The sequence below is a fragment of the Podarcis filfolensis genome (genome assembly GCF_964270895.1).
Source record: "Podarcis filfolensis genome assembly, chromosome: 11".
In the NCBI taxonomy this organism is placed as follows: Eukaryota; Metazoa; Chordata; class Lepidosauria; order Squamata; family Lacertidae; genus Podarcis; species Podarcis filfolensis.
Window position 1 is genome coordinate 28,737,833 of NC_139613.1, and position 25,518 is coordinate 28,763,350.

The 25,518-nt window shown below is 41.7% G+C and overlaps 1 protein-coding gene across 4 annotated transcripts; it reads right to left on the bottom strand.

Annotated features, from left to right (window-relative positions):
* Window positions 1–2,391: 2,391 nt before the first annotated feature.
* Window positions 2,392–24,793, bottom strand: HMGCR (3-hydroxy-3-methylglutaryl-CoA reductase). Of its 4 annotated transcripts, none has more exons than XM_083576380.1 (20): window positions 24,455–24,793; window positions 20,344–20,531; window positions 19,504–19,615; window positions 17,987–18,074; window positions 17,238–17,322; window positions 16,587–16,692; window positions 14,507–14,613; window positions 12,847–12,963; window positions 11,906–12,057; window positions 11,080–11,324; window positions 10,814–10,986; window positions 8,805–8,999; window positions 8,031–8,189; window positions 7,739–7,896; window positions 7,503–7,608; window positions 6,420–6,590; window positions 5,891–6,031; window positions 5,643–5,801; window positions 4,347–4,501; window positions 2,392–4,259 (listed from the first exon to the last, which is right to left on the bottom strand). In XM_083576380.1, exons 1-20 carry the CDS (start codon window positions 24,618–24,620, stop codon window positions 4,205–4,207), a joined length of 2,838 nt encoding a protein of 945 aa, XP_083432506.1. In that variant the 5' UTR covers window positions 24,621–24,793; the 3' UTR covers window positions 2,392–4,204. The 4 variants fall into 4 exon arrangements, with proteins under 4 accessions (XP_083432506.1, XP_083432509.1, XP_083432508.1 ...); XM_083576383.1 differs by having other exon boundaries at window positions 24,301–24,574; XM_083576382.1 differs by having other exon boundaries at window positions 24,282–24,557.
* Between the last annotated feature and the right edge of the window lie 725 nt (window positions 24,794–25,518).

Here is a 25,518-nt window from a genome sequence, read left to right on the forward strand (position 1 = left end):
TACCCCATCACTAACTTGGACAGCCACTGTAGAAGCATACCATGGTTATGACAGCTGTGCTCAAGAAGAATTAACAGGACACATTTCCCCTTTCTCCTCACAGATGTCATCATACAGGGAGACCAAAGCAGTTTCTGTGCCTAAACCAGGCATAAACCCCAACTGAAATGGATCTTAAAAACCAGTTTCCTTCAAGAGCACCTGAATCTGATCCACAACCACCCACTCAAGAACCTTGCCCAAGAAGGGGAACTTGGCAACTGACCAGTAGTTTCTTAAGGTTTCCTGAATCCAGGGAGGGTTTCTTGAGGAGTGGTTTTACTGCAGCCTCCTTCAAGCAGGCAGGAATCACCCGCTCTCACAAGAAGGCATTAATCACTTCCCTGGCCCAGCCAGCTGTTCCCTCTGCTAGTTTTCATCAGCCATGAAGGACAAGGGCCCAGAGCACAACTGGTCCCCCTGATGGGAACAATCTGTCAGGGGCTCTCGGCTGGTTGCCCAGGAGATTATAAAGACAAGGAAGAGTTCCTTACAGTCCTTTTTTATTTCAGACTTTACAGAGCGAGGCTATAGAACCCAGCCTCTTGGACAATAGCGTTGTCCTGAGTGAATCCTCACCCCACCTTCTCTTATACTGCCTCATTCGTCAAGATTATAATCTTGGGTGCTGCTAAGTGCCCTCAGTCTCTTTGCTCTACTACTATTAAGCCTTGCCGGGTTCTGGGAGATTGTGGGTCTGGGATGCTTCCTAGTGACCTGTCAGCCAGCTGCTGCCCAGGCTCTGTCTGCTCCTTCTCTCTCATTCTTTCCCATTTCCCCTCATCTGCCTCTGAGCTGTGACCTCCCGCAAACCACTGTTGTAAATCTCTATTGTCTTCCTCTTCCTCCTCCCTGGAAAAGTCAGGATGGGGAGGCGGTCTCCACCACTCCTCTTCTGCTCAGCCCCTGACATCAGCCAATTTTTTGAAATTTTAAATGTCATTTGCATTTTTTAAAAAAATGATTGGATTTTTTTTTTTTTTTTTAGTACTTGGATTATTATTATTCAGCCCAACATGATTAGTGTATTCATAATCAAGTCACAGAACTTAAATCCTTTTGAAAATGTAAATATTTAGAGATGCCATTCTTGAAGTGCTGGTCGTAAGGTTAGCTAAAGGTGGCATGGTTTTTAAAAGGTTGAGAAAAGCTGGTTTAGTGTAAATGAGAAAGTCACTCATTTGTAGATTCCTGCTGGACTCCTGATAGCCTTCCCTTCTGAAGTGATGGAGGAAGCCTCTATACTTCTTCCCACTGGCTGTGCCCTGAATGGTCTTGGGATATAGATGGCTGTGGGCTGCCAGAGAGCTGAGAAACTCCAAAGGACTGTGAGATAACACACTTATTTGCAACTGATCTCCCTTTCTGAATTTTCAACATAAATGCCTCTAGTGGCTTGTGTGTTCAGACTTGTATTTGCAATGTGAAGCTGTCCTCCTCTTCTTTTCCATTTTGTAACATCTCTAGCAACAGAGACAAGAACCTCCCTCTCCAGGAATTCAAGCTTAGCACAAGCTTAGCATACTAGTCAGCTAAATACAAGCAACTCCACATTTGCTTGGGTTCCAGGTCATTGTGTGCGTCAGCAGTCCCATGTAAGCCCATTCCAGCCTCACCTGCTTTTGGGGCTGGAAACACCGCATGTGTTGTTGGCGTGCATCAATTGGACACCGCCTGCATGGGAGCAGGGGAACAGAGGCATATCTAGGGGTTGGCCATGTGTGTAGCTTCTGCCACTGTGTTCAGGTCAGCACCTCTGGAAATTGCAGGTGGCCCTTGGGGTTCCTTACATTGCACTACATGCAATGCAACAAGAGATTTATATACCTTGCCTGAAGCAGTTTCTCAGGACCTGGCAGTGAGGCAGGGGGAAGGGCTTCTAACACCACTGCTCCCCCAATGCCTGGTGCCCTCTGGCACTAGACAGAAGCTACAAACTATTATGAGCTCAAAGAGGAAACTGTGAGCTATGAGGGTTCCAACGCCTGCTGCTTCCACATACGTTCCAGGCCAGGAGATTCAGCTGCCATAGCTATTGGAACATCTGAAAACTGTGTGTGTGTGTGCACGTGTATGCACGTGCACACACAAGTGCACTATACGTGCCTTTGTCCCACCCAAGTAATTGCTTAATGCTGTCTGTTTTATTTTATTTTAAATATACTGTAAGGCACCTTGAAAACTTCAACAGGTGGGCTATAATACAAAAATTAATATATATTCTCCTGCCACCCCAAATCATGTTGGGAACCAGGGTTCTCTAAAAACCTTGTAGTGCAAAAAACTGGAGTCAACATACTGTGCTACTGACGTCTGCAATTAGATGTTTTTAGAAACACAACTTCCCTTAGGTGTTTTTGCATTGTTTTACTGAAACTGAAAAAGTATCTGTACCAAAATGTACACAATTTTGTAATAGTACAAAATGGTTTGTTTTTTAAAAGACAGAACATCAGTTACATTCACCCAAATAAGCACTGAACAAACCATTTATTGCTAGCTCAGTGTCATATTAAATAATCAAAGCAAGGTCAAACTCTGCATAAATAAGAAAAAACAGTAACTTCTGGACAACAATACTGTAAGGATATGGACATTCATGATGCTATTTACAAGTAGCCGTAGCACATACCTAGCAATAGGTGTTGATTTGCATTAGCTCTATAACCTATTAACAAAGTACTACAAACAAGAGTACCACACAAAAAGGGACACTCACAATGAGTTCCAATGAGAAGCTTAAGGACCTCAGCCCTCAAATTGTCCTTTGAGCCAACTTGGAACAGTGAGCCATCATTCCATCTATAGTCTTCCAACAAGTTTTCCTGTGTAGCTTTGAGTGCACTTCCCTGGTATGCAGCTACCTTGGATGGAATTGCTTTTCTTCTCTCATCTTAAATCCTGTAGTTAGTCTTCAAGAAGTGATAAGCAACTTAACTTGCTAAAAAAAACACATTTAGAACTTGCTTAAAAAAAAAATCCTTACAATTTCTTCAGGAAAAGAAATATTAAATAAGTAATCAAGTAGTATTAATTTAACCGCTCTCTCATCTTGAGATACACACCTATTCCTGCAGAAGTGCACATCATATTCAAAAGTGATGATTAAGAAATAGTGTAAACATGTTTTTGACTTGCTTGAAACCATTCCTTTTAAACTTTACCAGGGATGCTGTTCACTATGACATTCTCCTGGGGAAAGCACCACTGAACTTAACAGGAACCAGTGTCTAGAGCAGCTGCCCATCATTTCCACAGGGCTAGCCCAAGAGAACTTCCCAGTGGCTTGTTCTGCAGTTTCTCACCCCAGTGCAAGGTAAGAGCCTCTGAACAACATGCCTGTTAACTTCACATGTCTGTATTACAGAAATGTCACATACTTTCATGAACGTTAAAAAACTGTATTAATACACAACAGAATGCGAAGCACTCTGAAATCGAGACTTCTGAAAACTATTGTGACTCAGTGAAATTATCCCAACACCCAAATTCTAGGCTTAAAATTTTGAATAAAACTAAAGTAAGGATTTTGTGAGAAGCAATTAGATGAGACCTGAAAGCAGTTACAACATATGAAAACGCCAACAAGCCGTTCTGAAACCCCTCTCCATCCCCCAATTTGCTGAAAAGTGATTAATTTGGTGGAGTTGGCTATTCTCTTGCCCCAAAGGAGTTTTACTGGTGGCTAGTTCTTGCTGCAGATGCATGACACTCCAGGTTAACCTGAAAACAGTGATCACAATGGACACTGCAAAGCAACTAATGGAGTAGACTGGTTTAAAACAAAGTTACTGAACTTATTTCTCAGTAGTACACTAGTCAAAATATGTTCACCTCAAAAATGACAAAGGCAGACACTTTTGAATAACTTGAGTAGACTACAAGGAGCCTCACTCTATAAAGTATATGACTCTAGCTTATTCATAGTCCCATGTAAGAACTATCTGGAGCATTTCCCACAGAGAAGCATCCTTTTATGGCAGACAAAGGGGCTAAGGATTCAGGAAGCTGTGGGCTGCCTATATGTCCACTGATCCTCTTTCAAGTGTATTTCCAAGAATTCACTGCACTGAAGATTTATCTTCCTTCCAAAATTCACAGATGTGTTATTTCTTCTCACTGGTCAAACAGCCACAGCAATGCTTTGCTCCAAGTTTGCCAATACTCAAACAGCTTTCTTGGTACAAGTTCCTTGGAGATCTTGCAGGTTAATTTTCGACCTATTAAAAACAATAGAAACAAATTCAGGTATGTCCTGATTTCCACATTGTATTTTGTTAGTTGGTGGGGCATAATTTCTTTCTCACCTGTTGTGGATCATGTGGCTTTTGACCAAATGCCCGGCAGCTAAAGCAGCCATTAGAGAGAGTTCTCCTGCCATTACTGTGCCACACACAATTCTGGCAAGCTGGCGAGCATTTTCTCCAGGGCTCTCTGTACTTGCTCCCTGAACCCCCAGCACCTGTAAGCAAGAGGAGACACTCTACTTTAGAAGCTAGGCAGAAACAGGTTATATTCAAGGCATGAACAACCTAAGGTTCTCTCAAAAACACAGAAAGCATAATGCAGAGTTGACAACTCAGTGGTAGAATACAGGCTTTGCACTCAGCAAGTCCCAGGTTCATCTGCATGGGATCTTGGAGAGCCAATGTTGTCACACTGAGCTTGGTATCAGTGTCTGACCTGTAGAACCTAAACTGATTTTAAAAAAAAATGGGTGGGAGAGAGGGAAAGAAGAAAAACTATGCATGCTTTATGTTACATTTCACAAACTAGTGAAACATTTCATCACTCCCAAAGGTCATGGGCTCTGTGATTACAAGTGTTCTTCTCATACATGCTCTGCTTTAAATTCAGGCACGCGAGTGACAGGCATACATGTTTTTTCCATTGGTACACATGAGAAGTTTATCCTTGAAAAGAACAGTAATAATCAGGAAATGGTGGGATAAATGTGGGTTTGCAGGCATAGTACATGGGTTCCAAATTGCAAAACATGAACAAATTTAACTATAGCCTCTGAACAGAGGTGGCAACCTGCAGTCCACATGTGGCTATCAGTTGCTCTTTGTGCAGCCCAATGAACCCAGGAGAGCTGCACTTAGCTGAGAATTGGGGGAAGCTATTAGTTGGCTGGCAGGAAAATTATTCATCCTCCAATGCAGCTAAGATAGTTCTCTTTGATAGCAGCACAAGGACCTTGATTTTTCTTGCCACTCTGGACAGCTGAGCACCAGGAAAGTGTGAGATTGGAGACAAGAGGTGTGGTGTGAATGGGTGTTTGTATTCTTGATACTGACATGAAGGTCCTGAGTGCCCACCCAATGCCAATGCAGCAAAATAGATTTTTCACCCTGCAATTTGTTGTTGTTTCTTATATTATTATTATTATTATTATTATTATTATTATTATTATTATTAATTTTTACATACCGCCCATCTGGCTGAGTTTCCCCAACCACTCTGGGCAGTTCCCAACAGAATATTAAAAACACGATAAAATAACAAACATTAAAAACTTCCCTAAATAGGGCTATGCAGTTACAATACAGATCTGAGTATGGTTCTGGGTTAGCAGCTTTCTGTCTTTTGCTACTTCATACCTGCAAACAAGCCTGCTGTGGTAAAAGATTGGTTCCTCCACCCACGGTTCCAATTTCGATTGAGGGCATTGTGCAACTGATATATAGATCTTCATTGGTAGGGCCAGTTGATTCCATCAGTGTGATGCAGTTTGAGCTGCTAATATTCTGTGCTGCATCCTACAGTCAGTACAGAAAATTTCAGTTTTAGCATAGGCATGTTTCAGCTACATAATCTCTAGCATACAATAAGTCAAGGGCTAACATACCTGCCCACATGCAATATATATTGCAGTGACAATGTTTGCTGCGTGAGCATTATAGCCACCGATGCTGCCAGCCATTGCGGAACCAACCAAATTCTTGTTTATATTGACTTCAATCATGGCTTCTGTGGTAGATTTCAGTACCTAGAAGAAGCCCACAAAATACTGTTATACTTCTCAGAAGCTGAAGCAGTAATTCTCTGCTACTCAGGGATAAAACTCATTATGTAGATGCAATTGCTGTGGGGGAAAACAAACCCTAAATTCTCCACCCCACCTGAAATATCATCATCACAGGGTGCTAAGAATTCCTAGGGAGATCTAATGTGCCTACTACGTTATTACTAATCTTTAAAACTTCTACCCCACCCTTCTTCATCACATGACACAGACCTATAGCCAGGCAGTCTGGCAAGCTACTCTGAACAGGACAGAAGATTGAAAGTAGTGATAATCTGAAAATGAATTCAACACAAGCCATTTAACAAACATGTTGAATCCAAGAGTGTTGGCTCACAGAGCATGTACTCACCTCTTTTACAACCTTTGCAGGAATGATTGCCTCACAGACCACAGACTTCCCTCTCCCCTCTATCCAGTTTATTGCAGCTGGTTTTTTATCTGTACAGTAATTCCCACTAACAGCTACAATGTGGAGATCAGGAAACTCTTCTTGTAGCCTTCCAAGCGCTTTCTCAGTGCCCTGTTTGGAAAAAGGGAAAGGGAAAGAGAGAGAAAATGTATTTACTGAACACCAGCCATGAAGCACTGTAATTCTCATTGATCTCGTCTCAAAAGAATTGCTGCTGAAATTTGACAGTGGAACTGGGAAAATATACACAGAATTTTTATTAACCATTTAAGTAACATTTGAACTGAACTCGAGAGGCCATGTGCAAGGCACATCATTCCAGAGTCACCAGTACTGTCCCCATGGGCATCAGGGCAATGCCTGGGAACCTATCAGGTTATCAGCTTGCTTCCATGGCCAGCTGTGGACCTAAATAGCCTCTGTAGGGAACATCAGATGCCTCCTTAGGCCTAGCTCCTTTCTGACTGTGCTTTTCTCTCTGCACCCATCCCCCTTCCATCCTGATAGCAATTGTGAGTGTTTGAAAGAACAGAAGAGGAGGAGGCAGAGCAAAGTGAGCAATGGAAAATCAGCCACCATAATGAAACAATATCTATACTGATTGCACTCTGGATATCATACCACTACACATTTCAAGAACAGTTCATTTTGAACTATATAGAACAAGTGTTCAAAGACCACACATTTCATTTGCCCTGTAAGAGAACTGTGACCCCTCTTCATTTTATCAACTAGGAACTGAAGATAATACAAAGCAATTTGTTCCAGATAATCCTTTATGTCCTGAGGGAGATTCTCCGATCAGAGATATTTCATTTAATTGGACTACAATACTATTTTCTATTAGTGTAACACTTTCACACACAAGAAAGATGTGTATGCACACGCATAAGGGACAAGAATCCTGACTCTTTATACAGTATTGATTTTCTCTTATCCCTCACAGTTTCCTAGAAAAGCCTTGACTAATTAGTGAATTTTGAAATAATTGTTTAAATACACAGAACAAATTCTAGAGCTTACTTTCGAAATCATGTTCATTCCCATTGCATCACCAGTTCTAGACGAGAAGCGAATATAAAGGTTGCGGCCAGCCAAACCAATTTGAAGCCTTTGCAGACGGGCAAATCTATAAAGAAGAAAGTTTATTAGATTACATCCCATCTCATAATACATTTTGGGTGCATGACTTTCAACTGTCGACAACAACATTAAGGTTCCCTCCTGCCTCCCTCTTGCGAGCTATAGAAAATGCTAACCTGCTTGTGCTATCAAACGCATCTTTAGTTATCTTGAATCCTTCTGGGGTTTCCAGCCAAGCCTTCACTTCGGCAGCCTGGCAGGCAGTAGGCAGCCTTACAACAGGCCCTCGTGTCATTCCATCTGCCAGAATGCGACTACTGGCACCTCCACCAAGCTGAAAGCAAAAAACCGCCAAATGGTAGGGTGAGTGGCTGGTTAATGTGCAGGTTCAACAAACAAGTAACTATTGTTTCATAGTAGCTGCTTAAATAGTGCCCGGCCATCACAGCTTGTGTAATTAATACTTACACATATTGCTCTGCACCCTCTATTTGTGCTTGCCACCAGACAGCCTTCTGTTGTTGCCATTGGAACTTGAAACTCTTTCTTATCCAGAAGAAGGGGGCCTGCCACTCCCACAGGGATTGGCATGTATCCAATCACATTTTCGCAACAGGCACCCAGCACCTTAACAAAAAAGCCAACAATTAAGATGTAACCATCACCACATTTTTCAAAAATTACAAATTTCATAGTTATAAAAAATATTTTTAAAACTCAAACGTTTGATATTTAAAGTAACTTGTTACAAAGAGTAAAACAATTTCTTTCCACTCTCATTCAATGTGACTGTCAAGTAACTTAGGCAGTTTTCCAACATCAGTAACAACACACTCTGCATACTCTCCTCTATCATCTTGGTAATAAGGTGCGGGCAGAACAAGTTTAACAAGTTCTCTTGTTCTATGACACAAGAAAATTAACAATGTATATCATCACAACTTGTTACAAACAGGGAAGAGGCATTTGTGTAATCCTGAAAAAGGCTGTCCCTCTGTAAGCTGGGAAGGTTACAGAAGCAACAAAAAACCCAAGGAGATGCCACCTCACTGACTTTACAAAACGTCCACCACTAGCTATACCCGATGCTCTCCTTTCTCATTTACCACAGGCTGAGAACTCATAGCTATTACTGATGAAACTCATTATGCCAGACTCCAAATCAAGAAGTTTGGAACACTGAATTCCTCTGTTAAAAGAAAAAATGTTTATACACAGTTACATTCGCCCACTTGTGCTCACCAAAGAATAATCGTAGTTCTTATAAGGAAGACGCTGTAGGGAGGAAGGTTCAGGAAGCTTCTGGGATAACATTTGTCTGCGAATCGACACACCACGTTCCTGAGTTTCCATCAAAGTTTCCAGCTTATAGGCAGGAATATATTTTGCATTGACTAAACTAACGACCTCAGCATCAGAAAGGAACTTTGCACCCATCTAGAGAAAAGAAATAATTTGGTAACTTTATTTTTAAAAAGTATTTACAGGTTGCCTCTTTGCTTGAGGCAACAAAGCATTACATACAGAACTACAATTAAGCAGAGAATTAGTTGAAAGTCCAGCAAAAGAGATTCACTCCTCCAGGAAAATTTGCTCTTGACTTCATCTTTGTTGGTCTTTTGGGACCAGGCAAAGGCAATGTTTCTTCCACAAAACATTTGAGTCTGTAAGTCTATATGTATCAAGCCATGTAACAGCTAGAATTTTAGCTGCTAGTAAAGACTGGGAAAACAAGAACTTTAACTTGTCAGCATGCCATAAATTCCAAAGTGTGGGTGGCAATATAGACTCTTACTTCTTGACCTTTTAAGGAGGGATTTAACTTCTGACAAGATAGAAACCAGAGCAAAGCCTCTCTTCCAGATTTCAAACAACAAGGAGGAACATATAGAATGGTTTTATCTGCAACACACTCAGCTACAGTCAATCTAATGATCTTAACAGTGGAACCACAATGGAAACTTACACTTTCCAAGGTTCAATATGAACACTTTTATACAGCCAGTAATAATAATAATTTATTATGTATACCCCGCCCATCTGGCTGGGTTTCCCTAGCCACTCTGGGTGGCTTTCAACAGAATATTAAAATACAATAATCTATTAAACATTAAAAGCTTCCCTAAACAGGGCTGCCTTCAGATGTCTTCTAAAAGTCTGGTAGTCGTTTTTCTCTTTGACATCTGGTGGGAGGGTGTTCCACAGGGCAGGTGCCACTACCGAGAAGGCACCGAGTGTAAGCTTAGAGGCTCTTAACCACTATTTAAAAAGATTGCCATTGATTTGGTGGGGTAGGTCACAGGGGAAGAGATGGACATTTGAAGTGTAACAGCTCAAGTGTAAAATAAATTTGGAAAAATATTATTCTGGGGAGCAGACCATTTGTATTGCTCATACCCAGCCTTTGAAAAATGTTAAGGCAACCCTTTTCCAGCTCAAAGGTTACCTTCTCCCTGAGGCAATGGGGGGGGGGCACATGCCAGTGGCAGGTGGGGCCATTGGCTAAAATGAATGGAGCAACAGGTGTGACTCTGAGCTTTGGACACTGGGCTACATTCGAGCCATGCAAATGAGTCAAGATGTTTTTACACACCACCACAAACACCTCTCTCCATACTCCACCGAGGCAAGCAACAGGCATGATCATAATGCAGTGCCACATTCCAGCCAGGCAAAAGGGCTTGAGGAAGGCACAGAGCAGTCAATGGAGAGCCCTGAGGGCTGGAAGGAGAGACCTGGAAAGCCACATTCTGCACCCAGGCATCAGGTTTCCCACCACTGGTGTAATTTTGGGCGCAAGTTACCAAAACATACCAAAAAAGGGGCAGTTTTCCCCAATTCCCACTATGTCCCCCTAAAAGCTGTTTTGGGGGGGGGGTCAGAAGAATCCCACACAACAGCATGGGAAGTGGCAGTGGGGAAGAGGAAATCTGCAAAATTCACCTTCAGCAGGCATTTTCTGCTAGAGCGCCACCCTTCCCTTCGTGATAGAGTAAGACTGGATCCATTCTGAAGCCAATCCATTTTTTTACCCATTCTTGAGAATTTCAATGACTATAAATCAGCATGAGTAAAAAGAAAAAGCAGAATGTTTCCAAATTTACTCTGCATGTCACGTTCACAAAGTTGACACGTATAAACACAGTGCACTCCACTCAATAGATGTTGTGAATAACCCAATTAATAGTTTTTGCATAAAGATCCTGAACAACTTTAAAGTACTAGATGATTCCATAGTTCTCCTTTCATACCTTGTCATTCTTAAATATACTCAGACATTCTTCAATAGAGCGTATCTCTTTAGGCAATTCAATTCCAGGATATTTGCTGTCACTAACTGGGGAAGTTTCTGAAGAAGTACAATTGCCAACCACAAATGTGGCCTTCGATGGAGATTCTTGTACGACAGGCATTTTAACTTCATCTGCAGAGAACACCAACATTGGAAATTTGAAGAGTGGGCAGTTTCATCAACAACTTGTTTGTATTGCTAAAAAAGATAATACTAAAAGGTTACCTTTTCTGTCTTTGGCAAGTGGAAGATTTTCTACTTTTCTGGGACTAGGATTAGATTTTAAAGGCACAGATTGCTTTATGCAGCAGTGTTCAGGATTTTTTTTCTGGACCACTAGTGGGGATGTTATAGGGTTCTTCAATGACAGTGTAGATTCCATCTCTGTTTGCTCAAAGAAGATGTATTTGACAGCAAGGAGGAAAGCTAACCCAAGTGTAATAACTTGCTCAATGTCCATACTGGCCATCCTAGAAAGATTAGAGAAGTTGACTACATTACCTACTTCACTGTTAAGAAGGCATGCATGACAATGCTTTAAGTCAAGGTTACTGTCTATCCTTTCCTGTAGGCATGCAGTAGTGTCATGGGAAGCAAGCATATCAAATCACGTGAACCCTGAGAGCAATTGTCAGCAACATGGGAAACTACCACTCAAGCAGCTATCATGCTGCAATAGTAGCATATATATCAGCCATAGGTAAAGTGTGACACTTATTTGAATAGCATAGCTAGCATATAAATAATTTCAACACTCAGAATTATTCACATTGGGACTAGACCCAGGAAAAAATGTAACTGTCCAAATCCTTTAAACTCAACGTGTGTGCCATCCTCCAATGACTCTTACGTGATTAAAAAAAGACCTGCACAGAAATTCAAGCTCTGTGATAGGAGAATTCTACTATTTAAATAATTAAAATGCACTGGTCTATATTACTTGGAAAAGCAACAAACAAACAAACAAACAAACACCTATCTACTAGACGGAATCTAACATTTATGGCAAATGCAATGGAATGCTGATTAGCAACATTATGCGAAAACATACCTGGAAAGATAGAATTGCCATAGAGAAACATTAGGTTCAATTCTCTTTGGTGCACTTTCATCCAGTCCCATAGAAATTTCTGCTGTGCTGTTCTGAACAGATGGCTCTGCTATCCAACGACTGTGAGCATGAACAAGAACCAAACCTAGAGACTTAAAGTTAAGAAGTCAGTTGTTATTGATTAGCTCACCAAGGGCTTTGCACCAAAGCCAACATTAAACACAAAGATGAGAAAATGGTAGATACCACTTCCAAATAAATATTCATGCATGGTCCTCCTTTATAGTGTATTTGGGGAGGGTGATATCCAATGTTAGTCATCCTCAGGAACCTAAGTCCACTGATTTCAGTGAGTCTACTGAAAGGTGTAGCTTACTGCAAGGCATTTGTGTCCTGTTACTTATTATTATTTCTTTGCTGAAGTTGAAAATTTGTAAGATTAAAAAAATGAAGTCAACAGAAATAATGTTCATTTTAAAAAGCTGTAGTCAGCATGGCTAGTGCCCTCCTAATTAATGCAACACACAGTCTTAATTCTGGTAACACATTCCAAGTGTAGGGAGGAGGAATGGAAATCACTGGAGTTTGGTCTCCTACCAGGCTTTGAGCCCAAATGGTCATGTTTCTTTTTTCTTTTCAACTTGCATGTCATACTCAGGCTGCTAATAGTCAAATTACATGGCAACTGAATCTGTTACATTTTGGGGAACTCAATGCACTTTAAATACCTCTTAACATTTTATACTCAAGTTTTCCTGGACTCTTTAATTTTGTCTTTATCCAGTTTGGATAAATTCAACTTTATTGAATTTTTATTGTAATCCACTTAATTTATTTATTATATTAAGTGGTAAACACTTTTAAAATTAATAAATCAAACCAAATCTGTTTTACTGACTCAGAGTGCTCAAAATAAGAGTCCATTAAAAGCAACAACCTACCATAATCATTTTGACTCTCTGCGTTACAGGATTAGGTTTGTTTTCTTCTTCTTCAAGAACACGAGCAAAGTGACTAAGCTGCCATATGGGACGTCCTTCACGGCTTTCTCGGGAAAGCTGCAGAAATCAATAGTATATATACAACATAGATTTGAAAAACAAGTTTCCAGAAGTCTTTTGCACAGGACCATATGACAAGGTATACAACTGTGTATATTTCTGTGTGGAACGTAAGATTAACCTTTCAAAATAGAAACAATGGTAAAGATGCTTGTGTAACTGGCTTTTAGCTCTCCTAAATATTATAAAGATTAGCAGTGATGTAGCTAGCCACTCGAGTGCCGGGGCAGCAAGCACGTGCTGCGCAGGAGGGGCAGGGCGTGCTGATCGGAGCCTGCACAGAGTCCACCCACCGCCTTCCCCTCAGCTGGAGGGCAGCCAGGAGGGAGGCGGCGGCTGGGGTGCCCTGCAGGCCACGCACCACAAGCGTCCTGCTCCGCGTCCCATGCTGGAGGGCACCCTGCAACCCCAGTGCTGCCTGTGGCGCTCCGCCCCCTCCACTCCCCCTTCCTCTGCTAGTGAAGATTAGATATGCTTATGGAGGTGAGACCAAAATAAAGAAGCATTTATCCTCTAACTATATATAACATATGAAATAAGGAAGACAAAACAGAGTTTACATATTGTTTTTCCAAAAAAAAAACAAATCTGTAACAGGGTAACAAAATATTACAGTTGTTGCATTCTAACTATGCTGCAAACATACAGTCTGACAACTGCAGTATGAATCATAATTATATCAAAGCTAGGAGTTTATTAATGCCTGTGGTTATAACCTTAACTCTTTGCAGATCACAGAGTCTTCAAAATAAATTACAGCATTTTATTAGCCCATATTAGACTGTTTCCTCTGTTAAGTTTTCTTGCACAAGGCTCTTTAAAATAATCAGGAGCAACAGCTACGAAATGCTCTTGTGCAATTTCCATAAATTTCAATTGCTAGGGGAAATCCTTTGACTGGCACATATACAAATGATTTCCCCTTGTTTTTAATAAATGTTCTTGGAACAAAAACCATTTTCAATATAATTTTAATTTTTTAAAAAGTTACTCAACCCCCGCCTAAACAATAAAGAGAACAGTATGAGGCATTACCTACATATTTATATATATAATATTATATAGCACAATAATGGAATTGAATAACTTCGATCAGTTATGGGGAGCATTTCACCTAACAGATGTTGCTGAAATACAATTCCCATCAGCTGGAGGGACAATAGTTCCACAGTCCTGACCTAAATCCTAGAAACTTTTCTGCTAAAACATCATACAGTACATGGAGAATTATTGTGGGGTGGGTGGAATTGGGGCATTTCCAGAAAACATTAATTCTTACTGATCAAAACTGGAGACATATACCATCCTGTCAAAATTTTAACAGTTCTCTCAATGCCAAATTTAAAGAAAATGTTTTATTTTTATTCCAGTTTTTCCCAGATCCCCATAGGCTTATTTTCTCCAATAGTTTAAGCCCGTTTAATTATAAAGTATTTCATTTTCTGGCTCCCAATTACACTTGAACAATAAAACATCAGTCCTAGAAAGTAGATAGTTATTGCTGGTGGTTATATCAGTGATGATTTTGACATACTCTTACCTCCAATACCAGTGACACACATGCAGGAAAGAATGTCATGAAGACAAAATAGTTGGCCAGGACAGACATACAGCCAAAACAGCACATGATTTCAAGCTGTCTTACTCCTGTTAGAGAGACAAATACCAAGCATTAGAATCCCTGTTTCCCACCACTGTGTTTTCATATGGATTTTAAAAGGCATACAAGCACACCTCTAGACACTGTGGCACATGCACTCAATACAAAATGGACAGAAGTGAGAAGAACTTCCTTGTAATCCCTCTTCCTACTGGAAATAACACACAGCTTGCTACTCATGACCAGCAATTTCTAAAAGTCTGCTGGCATAAGTAAATGTGAAGCTAGAATAATCCCAAACCACATTTAGTTGTATGTTTATATACACCATATTTGCCTTTGCAGAATTGTACAGTTGCAAGGGACTAGCCAAGGCATGGCCAGACTTGGCCCTCCAGCTGTTTTGGAACTACAACTCCCATCATCCCTAGCTAACAGGACCAGTGGTCAGGAATGATGGGAACTGTAGTCCCAAAACAGCTGGAGGGCCAAGTTTGGCCATGCCTGGACTAGAGGGAGGGGGTCACCTAGTTCAACCCCCCCTGCAATGAAGGAATCAAGGCTAAAGAATCCCTGAAAGATGGCCATACAACCTCTGCTTAAAAACCTCCAATGAAGGAGAGCTCACCACCTTCCAAGGCAGTCTGTTCCATTTTGAAATAGTTCTTAGCAGCAGAAAGTTCTACCTAACGTTTAGTTGGAATCTGCTTTCTTGTCATTTCAATCCAATAGTTCAGGTCCTACCCTCTGGAGCAGGAGAAAACAAGCTTGCTCCATCTTCCATGTGACAGGCCTTCAGATATTTGAAGATGGCTGCCATATTAACACTCCATCTTCTATTCTCCATGCTAAGCATACCCAACTCCCTGAACTGTTCCTCATAAAGCCTGGTTTCAATCTTTTTTTATCAATCTTTGTCATCTTCTGCACAAATTCCAGCTTTTCAATTTCGTTCTTGAACAGTGGTGCCCAAAACTGGACACAGTACTCTAGTTTGATTCTGACCAAGGCACAATGTTGTTGTTTAGTCATTTAGTCGTGTCCGACTCTTCGTGACCCCATGGACCAGAGCACGCCAGGCACTCCTATCTTCCACTGCCTCCCGCAGTTTGGTCAGACTCATGTTTGTGGCTTTGAGAACACTGTCCAACCATCTCGTCCTCTGTCGTCCCCTTCTCCTTGTGCCCTCAATAAAGTGGTACTGTTACTTCCCTTGACCTGGATACTATGCTTCTGTTGATAGGGTGTTATATGGCATGGGAGGGGAGAGCCAAGCTGAAAATCGCACATCTTCTCTAAGCAGAAGTGCCTTTCTGCTCATGCAAGCAGGCTCTTCATTCACCCAAACATATTACAAATTTATGAGCATGAGCTTGGCAGTTAACATGTATAGAAACATGGGCAGCATAAACTAACAAATCCCATCTTATGGGGAACAAAACAAACAAACAAACCAAGAATAATTAGCCTACAGTTACTATGTAACTATGCAATATTTAATTATTAACTATGCAAAATTCATATGCAACACCTTGGCACATGCAATGGTTACAAATAACGTGTGCCAAATATTTTCCTTAAGATGATAATAGACTTCGTTACAGCTGTTTAACAGCTGTTAAACAGCTTCGTTGCAGCTGTGACCAGCTGTTTAATTCAGGCCTGGTACCTCCGCGTTAAGGGAAGAGAAAGGAATGAATCAAGAGTGCTTATGTTCTGCACACAATTTCACTTGCCATTCATAACAGATATATGACAGGAGAACAAAAGAAAGTTGCATATCTCATTCCCCCTACCCTCTAGTATAAAACAGAACTAAAATTATGAATTCCTTTGTGTTCTCAAAGCAGGAACCTTCCAAAGCCACAAAAACAGTAATAATCATAATAAAGACTCCAGTTCAATCAACACAATTAGCACAAGAAGTAGTAAGACACACAGCTGCCTATGAGATGCTAATTTGTTTGTTCCTGAAACTTGTTAAGCTTTTGGTTGTGCTCCTCAAAATTCCTCAGCTTACCAGACATGGTACCAACGCCAATGACAAGACATTCAACAAGAGCATCAAGTGTAAATGTAGGGCCCAGGATAGCCATGCCACGTGAAATATTTTCTCGTACTTCATCCTATACAAATAGAAAAAAATAAGTTAGTTAATGTACAACAGTGCTGGGTAAACTGGGTACTACAAATGTTGGACTCAAACTCCCATCAGCCCCAGTAAACATGACCAATCATAAGGGAATATGGGAATTGTAAATCTGATCTGGGGAACCTGCGGACCTCAAGATGTTGCTGGACTACAGGTTGAAAAAATTGTGTTTGTTAACTGGATTGGTGGATAGTAATTAAGCAGCAAGCAAAATAGAAAGATTGTTTTGTATCCCAAGTTCCCTCAAAACTGAATTTATTTAAGTAGCAAGAAAAGGATTAGACCTAAGGGAAAACCCATGCCTTCTCCCTTTCAGACAGTTGCTGCAACAGCATACTTTTACGTTAGAGATTAAATATCATATAAACAAAATACCTAATGTAAATTTATACAAGCTCATGTTTAAGCAGAGGTGCGAAGATTTGCTTCCAAATTGTCCCTAAGACTTTGCTCTCAGAATATCATTGTTTGTAAACCCTATTTCAAAATGTTCTTTATCAAATGGATAAGTTGGCTGACCTGCGAGTTGGAACTGAGCGCGAATTTGGCTAATGCGCTGGCCCTGGAGAGGTCAACCAGAAGCAAGAAGAATGGCAGAGCTTCACTGAAAAGATACAAAAATTATTATCGACATGCAAAACAGAAACAAAAAAACCCACATCTTAAGAAACAATCCCAATTACACAAGCCCAAAACCTATACCAGAATTAGTTATGATTTATTCCTTAAACTTCAAATACCCATTAAACAGTTTTATGTGGCATGTATTTGTTTGGATACACTCAACATACTTGATCTTCCACTTGTCTATATTGGATAGATGAAGAATGGATAATGTAGGCAAAGCTAAGGCTGCCTGGAGATCACAGAGTAACAGCAAGAATACTGAAGAGGGAGAAAAGCTCTCTTTCAGCACTGAAAGTGAAATAAGAGGAAATCTCTGTGGAAGCCTGCCAATCAGATTTTTTGGGCCTAGCATTCAACATTTGAAAGGAAAACACACAGAAGGGGAATTAAATCCCGAAGACCTCTGTTGTATAATTTCACAGGAAAGGATGGTCATGCCAGAAGCAGCATAAAAAGATGCATGTACAATTTCTTCCTGTGAATGAGATGAGGCTAGCCTGAAAACTTCTGGAGTGCCCTCCTATTTTGTTTCACCTCTCCAATTCTTAATTTCAAGACTAGGGTGGTCAACTGTCAAAAAAACAGCTCCTGAATAGATGATGGTATATTTTCAAAAAAACATAGCAATGAGTAATACGTACTTCAGGCCCGTCAATTCTTTATCAAGGAAATGAATCACTACTGTACTGAAGACAAAACTCGAGAAGATTGTGAAGAGCCCAGCAATACCTACCAAAATGAGAAAGGAAAGGTCTATGTAAAAAGGCATTAAACAAATACAAACACACTTCCTTGCAAAATAATATTTTAAACCTAATCCAAATCCTTCCCTTTGCAGAAAGCATAGATACAATGGATTCTGTTGTGAAACTGCTACACCATTTTGCTTCGTGTTACTTTTAGGACAGATATGGGCAAATAGATAATGTTCTATTTATCCATGTGCTTCTGTCATTCTGGTCTTATATTAGTAATTCTAAGGAAGAATCCAGAGTATAGAATACTTTATCTCTGTTTCCTTAATTTCAAATAAAATATATTTGGGGCAAACTGTCTAGTCAATGACAGAGCTGTGAAGGAGGACATAGCACTGAATTTGCCTTGTGGCCAGTAGGAACTGCCCATATGCATTGTGCTCTTGGAAATTTAGGCCAGTCTCTTTAGATTATAAGATTGAGTTCCTGACCTGTTGGGGGTCAAATCTGGTACAAGGATACTATCCTGCTGACTAAAACGCTGGGACATTAAGATGCATTTTTATCCTTGTTCAGCTAGAACTGCCAAACCACCAGTGGTCCTCTGCCATCTGTCCCTTACATTTTCTCATTTACAAGTAGACGGTGGGTTCCCTTTCCATTGCAAATGGGTCCTGTTGGCTAGATCAGTAGTATTATGGAAAGTACAGTTAATCAGTAGAACATTTACATGCACCTTCCACAGCTCTCAGCAATGCTAAATTGCACTTGCACGATTTTTCCAGTTGGCAGGAATGGAAGTCCTCAGGTTCTCCTCAGTTATTTCAACATTTATTATCTTGAATAGCTGCTGTAAAATATAACTGAATGGATCCAGTTTCCCATCTGGGAACAAGGTTCCTTCAATTTACAGAAGACACAAAGAGCCTATGGAGGCCCCCTGCTGGAGAATGGGGCTCAAGCAGTTTTCACCAATAACCTCTGCACTGCCTCTCATGCTGTTTTGAAGAGTCCTCCAACCCTATGACATATTTCCAAGGAGCTGCAAAGGGAAGGAACAATCTGCAAAAATTGCCTCCCATAACCCCCTTCCTCCTACATGAGTGAAAGTTGGCTAAAAGCAAATATGAATTCAACCCAGTTGTGTGCTGTATGCTGCACGTTTCTCCATTAGATTGGTGCTGAGCCCCAGACAGGACCTGCCCCAGGTCATAAACAAGAAAGAAGTCCTTCTAGCACTGGCAATTTTCTTGTTCCACTGTGTGTTCATGGCCCAAATGTTACTTATGTTGGCACCAATTTGGGAAATCCCCATACACAAACTTGTTTTTATGTGTTGTTCACAATTGACAGATCAGGGCACATATGTTTGGGAGTAAGTTATTATCCTTCATTTACTTGGGTGCTTGTTTGTTTGTTTTTACTGACATACATTAATAATTATATAAATCAATGTATCTTACCTAAAATATATTTTGAACCAAGCTGCCTCAGATTCTGAAACTGGAAGTATATATAAAGGATTGCTATACAGCGTGTGATTGTCAGGATTATGATATCACTGCTCAAAACGTCCTGAAAGAAAGAAATATAATCTAAATGCATTTTTAATATAAAAAAATTGTGAGTAAACTGCATTTCTGGAGCAGTTTCAGAGAACTCATATCAGTATTTTAGGTTTATCTGAGAAGTTAGTATACTGCATTTCACTAATCGCTACAACTTACAACTTACTACATTAAAAACTGCAGTCTAAAGGTAAAAAAGGTAAAGGACCCCTGGGCAGTTAAATCCACTCAAAGGCGACTTTGGGGTGCGGTGTTCATCTCACTTCAGGCCAAGAGAGCCAGCATTTATCCACAGACAGCTTTCTGTATCATGTGGCCAGAATGACTAAATCGCTTCTGGTATAACGGGACACCACGACAAGTACGGTAGCGAACGGAAATGCTGTTTACCTTCCTGCCGCTGTGGTACCTATGTATCTACTCACACTGGTATGCTTTCAAACTGCTAGGTTTGCAGGTACTGGGACAGAGCAATGGGAGCTCACCCCGTCGCATGGATTCAAACCACTGACCTTCTGATCAGCAAGCCCTAGAGGCTCAGAGGTTTGGATCACAGCGCCACCTGCTTCCTATACTGCAATCTACTGATATATTTAGACCTCTGAAACAGAAGAGAATGCAATCTATGTAAATTAGTCAATGGATAGCTTCAGTGAAGCAACATTTAATTATGAATTTCAAATAAGATGATTATACGGACAAGTAGTATTTAAAAGAATAAATTTAACTTCTTACTTCTTCAAATTTGGGGCATTCATAATTCCAGCCACAGATCTTGTCGTTACCAGTGAACATCTTCATGGACATCATACAGATGGTAAGAGTTACAGTTCCCACTATGACCTCCCATGGGTGTGAGGCCACAAAAAGGCCGTGCATTCGAAAGAGTCTGGACAGCATTTTCAAAAGTTCTTTTTCCAAATCTAAGACAAAATGCAAGGAAATAAAAATACCGTATAGTAAATTTTTTTGCTCAGGTAAAAGTCAAAGTTTTAAGGAATTCCGCAATGGCTCAGCCATCATACCCATCATATTTAAAGCATTAATCCATGAAAAATAGCTCCATGAAAAATAACTACAGAAACGTCTGCCTTCTAAAAGACTTGAGAACACTTTCCCTTCAAGAAGCTTTAAGCAGCATCCTGCTACGTCACACGGAGGCTCTTCCTCCACCCAGCAAGTGCAATTGATGCAATAGTGGGCAAAACTCCTCAGCCTTACATAGTCACTTCATCAAATGAGGGAAAGAGTCTAGGGTTTCAGCCTGGTTTGCTAGTTCACCTGTAATATATGTGGGAGGCCAGCACACAGTCTTGCTAAATGTACCCTTCAAAGTGGTGCCAAGACACTCTTTTGTTCTCTTATAAGGAACAAGACACAAAGCTTTCACAAAGCACAGCAGGGTATTGCACTATTAATTCAGTTGAAATACCTCTGTGAAATCTTAGTTGTACACAACTGCATGGCTAGTACGTACTGTTTCTCCTTTTACACCCCCAATTTTAATGCCACCTAGAGGATAAACTACTGAGCAGGCCACACTAACTGACTACACTAGTTTTCTGATAACCGCTTGCATGCATTTACTTTATACTGCCTTCCTAGACTCTATGTCCATTTTCCCTATTAGAGATGGCTACAATTACAGCACACAACCAGTAAAAGATAAGTAAAGACATACAGCACCTAACAGCATCCAGGGCTCCAGCTAAGGAGCACGGCAAAAACTCTCTGGAGAGTTGGGCAGGGCGTACTCTTAAAGCAGGACTGAGTGCATACCATGACTACTTGAAGTTGTTATCACATGTAAGCACCATTCAATACAAAAGGTAGACTGCCACTTAATCATATAGTAAGGAACTCCACTATGTATTGATCACACTCAAGTAATATGCAGTCAACAGCATCCAGCTGCTAATCTACTTTCACTGCATCCTCATAAAGAAATAAAAATATGAACCAGTCATTCAACTGGCTACCTGAAGCAAATTAAACTCTTCAGGAGGTCAATATAAAGCAGTTGTTATTTTCTTTAAGCCACATATGACTGACAGAGATGTGTGGGTGGATGGGCCAACAAATTCATTTACAAGGATGAATTATTATGCAGAGTTTTCAAATGATGCTGGGTTTCAAAACTATTTTCATAAAGTTTACAGGTTAACTTATATAAAACACAATGCTGTGTCTATTTCAACATTAGGCTTTATAGGCAAAATTAAAATACAAATTCCCACTGAATCTTAAATATGATCTTTTCCCTCATAAAAACAAACCTAATTTCTGTAACTATTAGTGTGTTGGCCCTGTCAAATATACTGTTAACAGATCTACAGATTCGCTACAGATAATGCTACATGTAAATAGGTTGCTGTACATATCAAGTGCACTTAAATATGAAACATATAGAACTTTTTCATTACTTTGTTTCAGTCCTTATTAAATTTACTTTGAAATCTATTTTAAGCTAACATACACAAAATATTTCAAGACAAAGTGGGAGTTCTGCTCTATTACCGTAATGCCACAACAAATAATTTAGAAGCAATCTGGGTTTATTTTCCATCAACCAGACTAGCCGCTATAAACTTTTCTCAAAAATATGAATCACCAATCGCATAACATCTTCATTAATCTTTCAGAAAGGTGGTACAAAATTGGACATTTTCATTATAACTGCCTAAAGTCTCCTGTGAAGTATGAATGCTAACAAGTCACACTCTAAGATATGATTACAGTGGATGCTCGGGTTGCGAATGTGATCCAAACGTGATTTAGCGCTTCTGCGCATGCGCGACTGCTGAAACCCGGAAGTAACCAATTCCCGTACTTCTGGGTTTCGGCAGTCCACAACCCGAAAAAACGCAACCTGAAGCTGACACAACATGAGGTATAACTGTAGTTTGAAGTAGCGTTTGAAATAGTGGTCAGTTGATGAGTCAGAAAGGTTTTATTTTAGTGCACACAGTCTCCCACTCAGACTATTAAACAGGATCTTCATCTCCCTTAAGCAATTATCGTTGGACCCTTTATGAGAGGTTCTGCTACTGAACATAATTTTGCAAAGATTGCACTTCATAATCACAAAGATAAATATATCCTCTCTTCAATAAAGACAAAGTCTCCAAATAAAGAATGTGATATGTTGTGGGACAAAAGCTTCAAGCCTTCTAGAAGGCTTTAACTTTAAGAAACCAGGAACGTGACTGGTTTATTCATTTAATTTGTATAATACCCTGAATATGACTAAGCATTTTAGATTTAACTTAGCTTTATAAATCCACATGCAGATATTACACTTTACAAAGTAACGTCCCTTGAGTACCATTTATTGAGCACTTTTACCTTTCAGTAAGTCACTTAAACCAACTTATTCTGACCAAGCAGTTTGTATAGAAATTCATAGATACCGGTACATTTTTGTATCTCCCGGCAGCCATTCCCGTCTCCTACTTTCCTTAAGCACAAGAAACTCAGTATGATTATGGAAAAATGGAAATTCCAAAATAATAGTCACTTATGAAGTTGGCCAAAGTTATGATTGCATTGGAATTATCACCACTTGTTCCTAAATTAAAGCAATACAGTGCTTGGAAACCTGCTAGGAAGTAGTGAATTATTTAATTATCAAGGAAATCCAACCAACCACAGTGGTACCTCGGGTTAAGTACTTAATTCGTTCCGGAGGTCCGTTCTTAACCTGAAACTGTAGTTAACCTGAAGCACCACTTTAGCTAATGGGGCCTCCTGCTGCTGCTGCTGCTGTGCCGCCGGAGCACGATTTCTGTTCTCATCCTGAAGCAAACTTCTTAACCCGAGGTAACATTTCTGGGTTAGCAGAGTCTGTAACCTGAAGCGTCTGTAACCTGAAGCGTATGTAAACCGAGGTACCACTGTACATAGTATTCATTATCAAGGAAATTCAACCAAGCCAGTCCTTGATGGAAAGAACCTGGTCATTTTAAATGTGATGCAATAATAATCAGTGAAAAATAACTAAATTCTTAAAAGCAATAATCAGATAACCATGAGCACGACTGCTCTGCAAATATGCTGCCACCAACCACACCCCAAAGGCATCCTTCCTGACGCAAAAATGCAAGCTGAATATAGAGAGGGTGGGGAAGCGATCAGCAATGATCTGAACCATAGTTGCTAATGGGGGTCTTCATATTAACTCTGCAGCTGATTTCTACCGCCCCCCCCAAACAGCTACGCTCTACCCCATCCTCCTGAGCAAAGATCACAGTTTCAGGATGCTCCTCGTATCTCTTGGGGGAGGTTTCGGCTTGTTATCGTAATCTCTCCTCAGCCTGAATGTGTAACGCTGGACCGAATGCCGCTCCGCGATGCTACTTGCCGTAGCCGAGGAACCAGCCTCCTTCCCAGGGCCACCGTCAAGAGATGCTGACGGCTGCCCACAAGGAACCGAAGGACGGGGCAGGGAGGCCGGCGGAAACACCGGCGAGCACCTGCGCGGAGTCCAAGGCCGGGGTGGGGTCGGTTAGTCGTGTCGTGTCCTTTTGTTCCCCGTTCCCCCGCCCAGGGAGCCTCTTGAGGAAACCGCCAAATCCCAGCCTTGGACCGGTGGGCAATCGTCGGCGGCGCCAACACCCTCGGCTTCCCCTCCCCCACCCCCCGCGCGCGCCCTGCCATCGTTCGGCCGACGGTACCCCGAGAGACGGCGGGCACCTCAGCCGGTTTCGGAGGCCTCGGCGTCCCCTCATGAAGGAGGAAAGGAGGCGGACAAGGTCCCCTCCGCGCGGAAGGAGAGGCTGCCCGCGGCGCGCCTGTCTAGAATTCTGCCCGCGGCGCGGCGACGCTCCCCCGTGTAGCGGCCAAGTACCTCCTTCAGGCAACGGCTGGGGTTGGCAAGACCGGCAGCCTCCTCTCTCCGTAGTCGGCCTAGTCAGCACCTCTTCCTCTCCCTTACTCCTTTGCCGCAGACTGAAGCGCCCGCTCTCCCAGCTACGCAAGGACACCCGGCTCGCGACACCCCGGCCAGCGGCCATCGCCCGATCGCGTAGCCAATCGCGAGCGCTCGCCACGCCCAGCCCAAGTGCACGTCACCCCGCTCCGTCGTCTTGGCAACCGGCGAAAGGGAAGCGGCGCAGCGCCCGACTGATCAGGAGGGGGCCACGCGCCATCTCGCCACGGGGACAGCGGCCAATGAGGCGCCGCCCAAATCTCCTCGCCGCCTCCTGAGTGGCTCGCGGCCGCTGGCCTTCTTTCGCATTTGGGCTTCCGCGAGCCAATTGGCTTTGCGCTGGTCAGCGGGAGAGAAGAAAGCTCGCAGGGCTCTGCACATATTTCCGACCCGCCTTCGCTGCTGTTCTGAGCGCTTATCCCATTGGTGGCGCTGTGTTGTAAAGCACTGAGCCTCTTGGGCTTGCCGATCGGATGGTCGGCGGTTTAAATCCGCGCAATGGGGCGAGCTCCCGTTGTTCTGTCCCAGCTCCTGCTAACCTAGCAGTTCGAAAGCATGCCAGTGCAAGTAGATAAATAGGTGCTGCTGCAACGGGAAAGTAAATAGCGTTTCTGTGAGCTCTGGTTTCCCTTGTGTAAGGGAGTCATTGGAGCACCCCACAATTGCCTAACCTTGGCTCTGATAGGTTCAGATGGGGGCCTGGCAAGCAAGAGACTTCAGCCAGGAGATAGAAGCAAAACAGTGGCCTGTAGGCCTGATCTTCATTGTTGCAACAAGACTTCCCACTACCACAAAGAGGAAGCAGCCAGAAGCCCCGAACAATGCTTTCCCATAATACATCTCATGATGCATCATCAAGACATCATAGATATTTCACAGAAAAGGTGTGGTCTTAGGTAGAACCTGAGATTCAGGCATGTCCCTGCAGCCAATCAGAAGCTGAGGAAGCCCCATCAGACGTTCGGCTTCCATAAATAGTTTGC

Excerpts from the sequence above, each read along its gene's own strand:
- HMGCR (XM_083576380.1), bottom strand. The coding sequence starts at position 24,620 with ATGGCCGCTGGCCGGGGTGTCGCGAGCCGGGTGTCCTTGCGTAGCTGG. Across the intron at positions 19,616-20,343 it reads AATGCCCCAAATTTGAAGAA|GACGTTTTGAGCAGTGATAT; the intron begins GTAAGAAGTTAA and ends TCTTTCTTTCAG. Across the intron at positions 14,614-16,586 it reads TGGCGTTGGTACCATGTCTG|GAGTAAGACAGCTTGAAATC; the intron begins GTAAGCTGAGGA and ends TCTCTCTAACAG.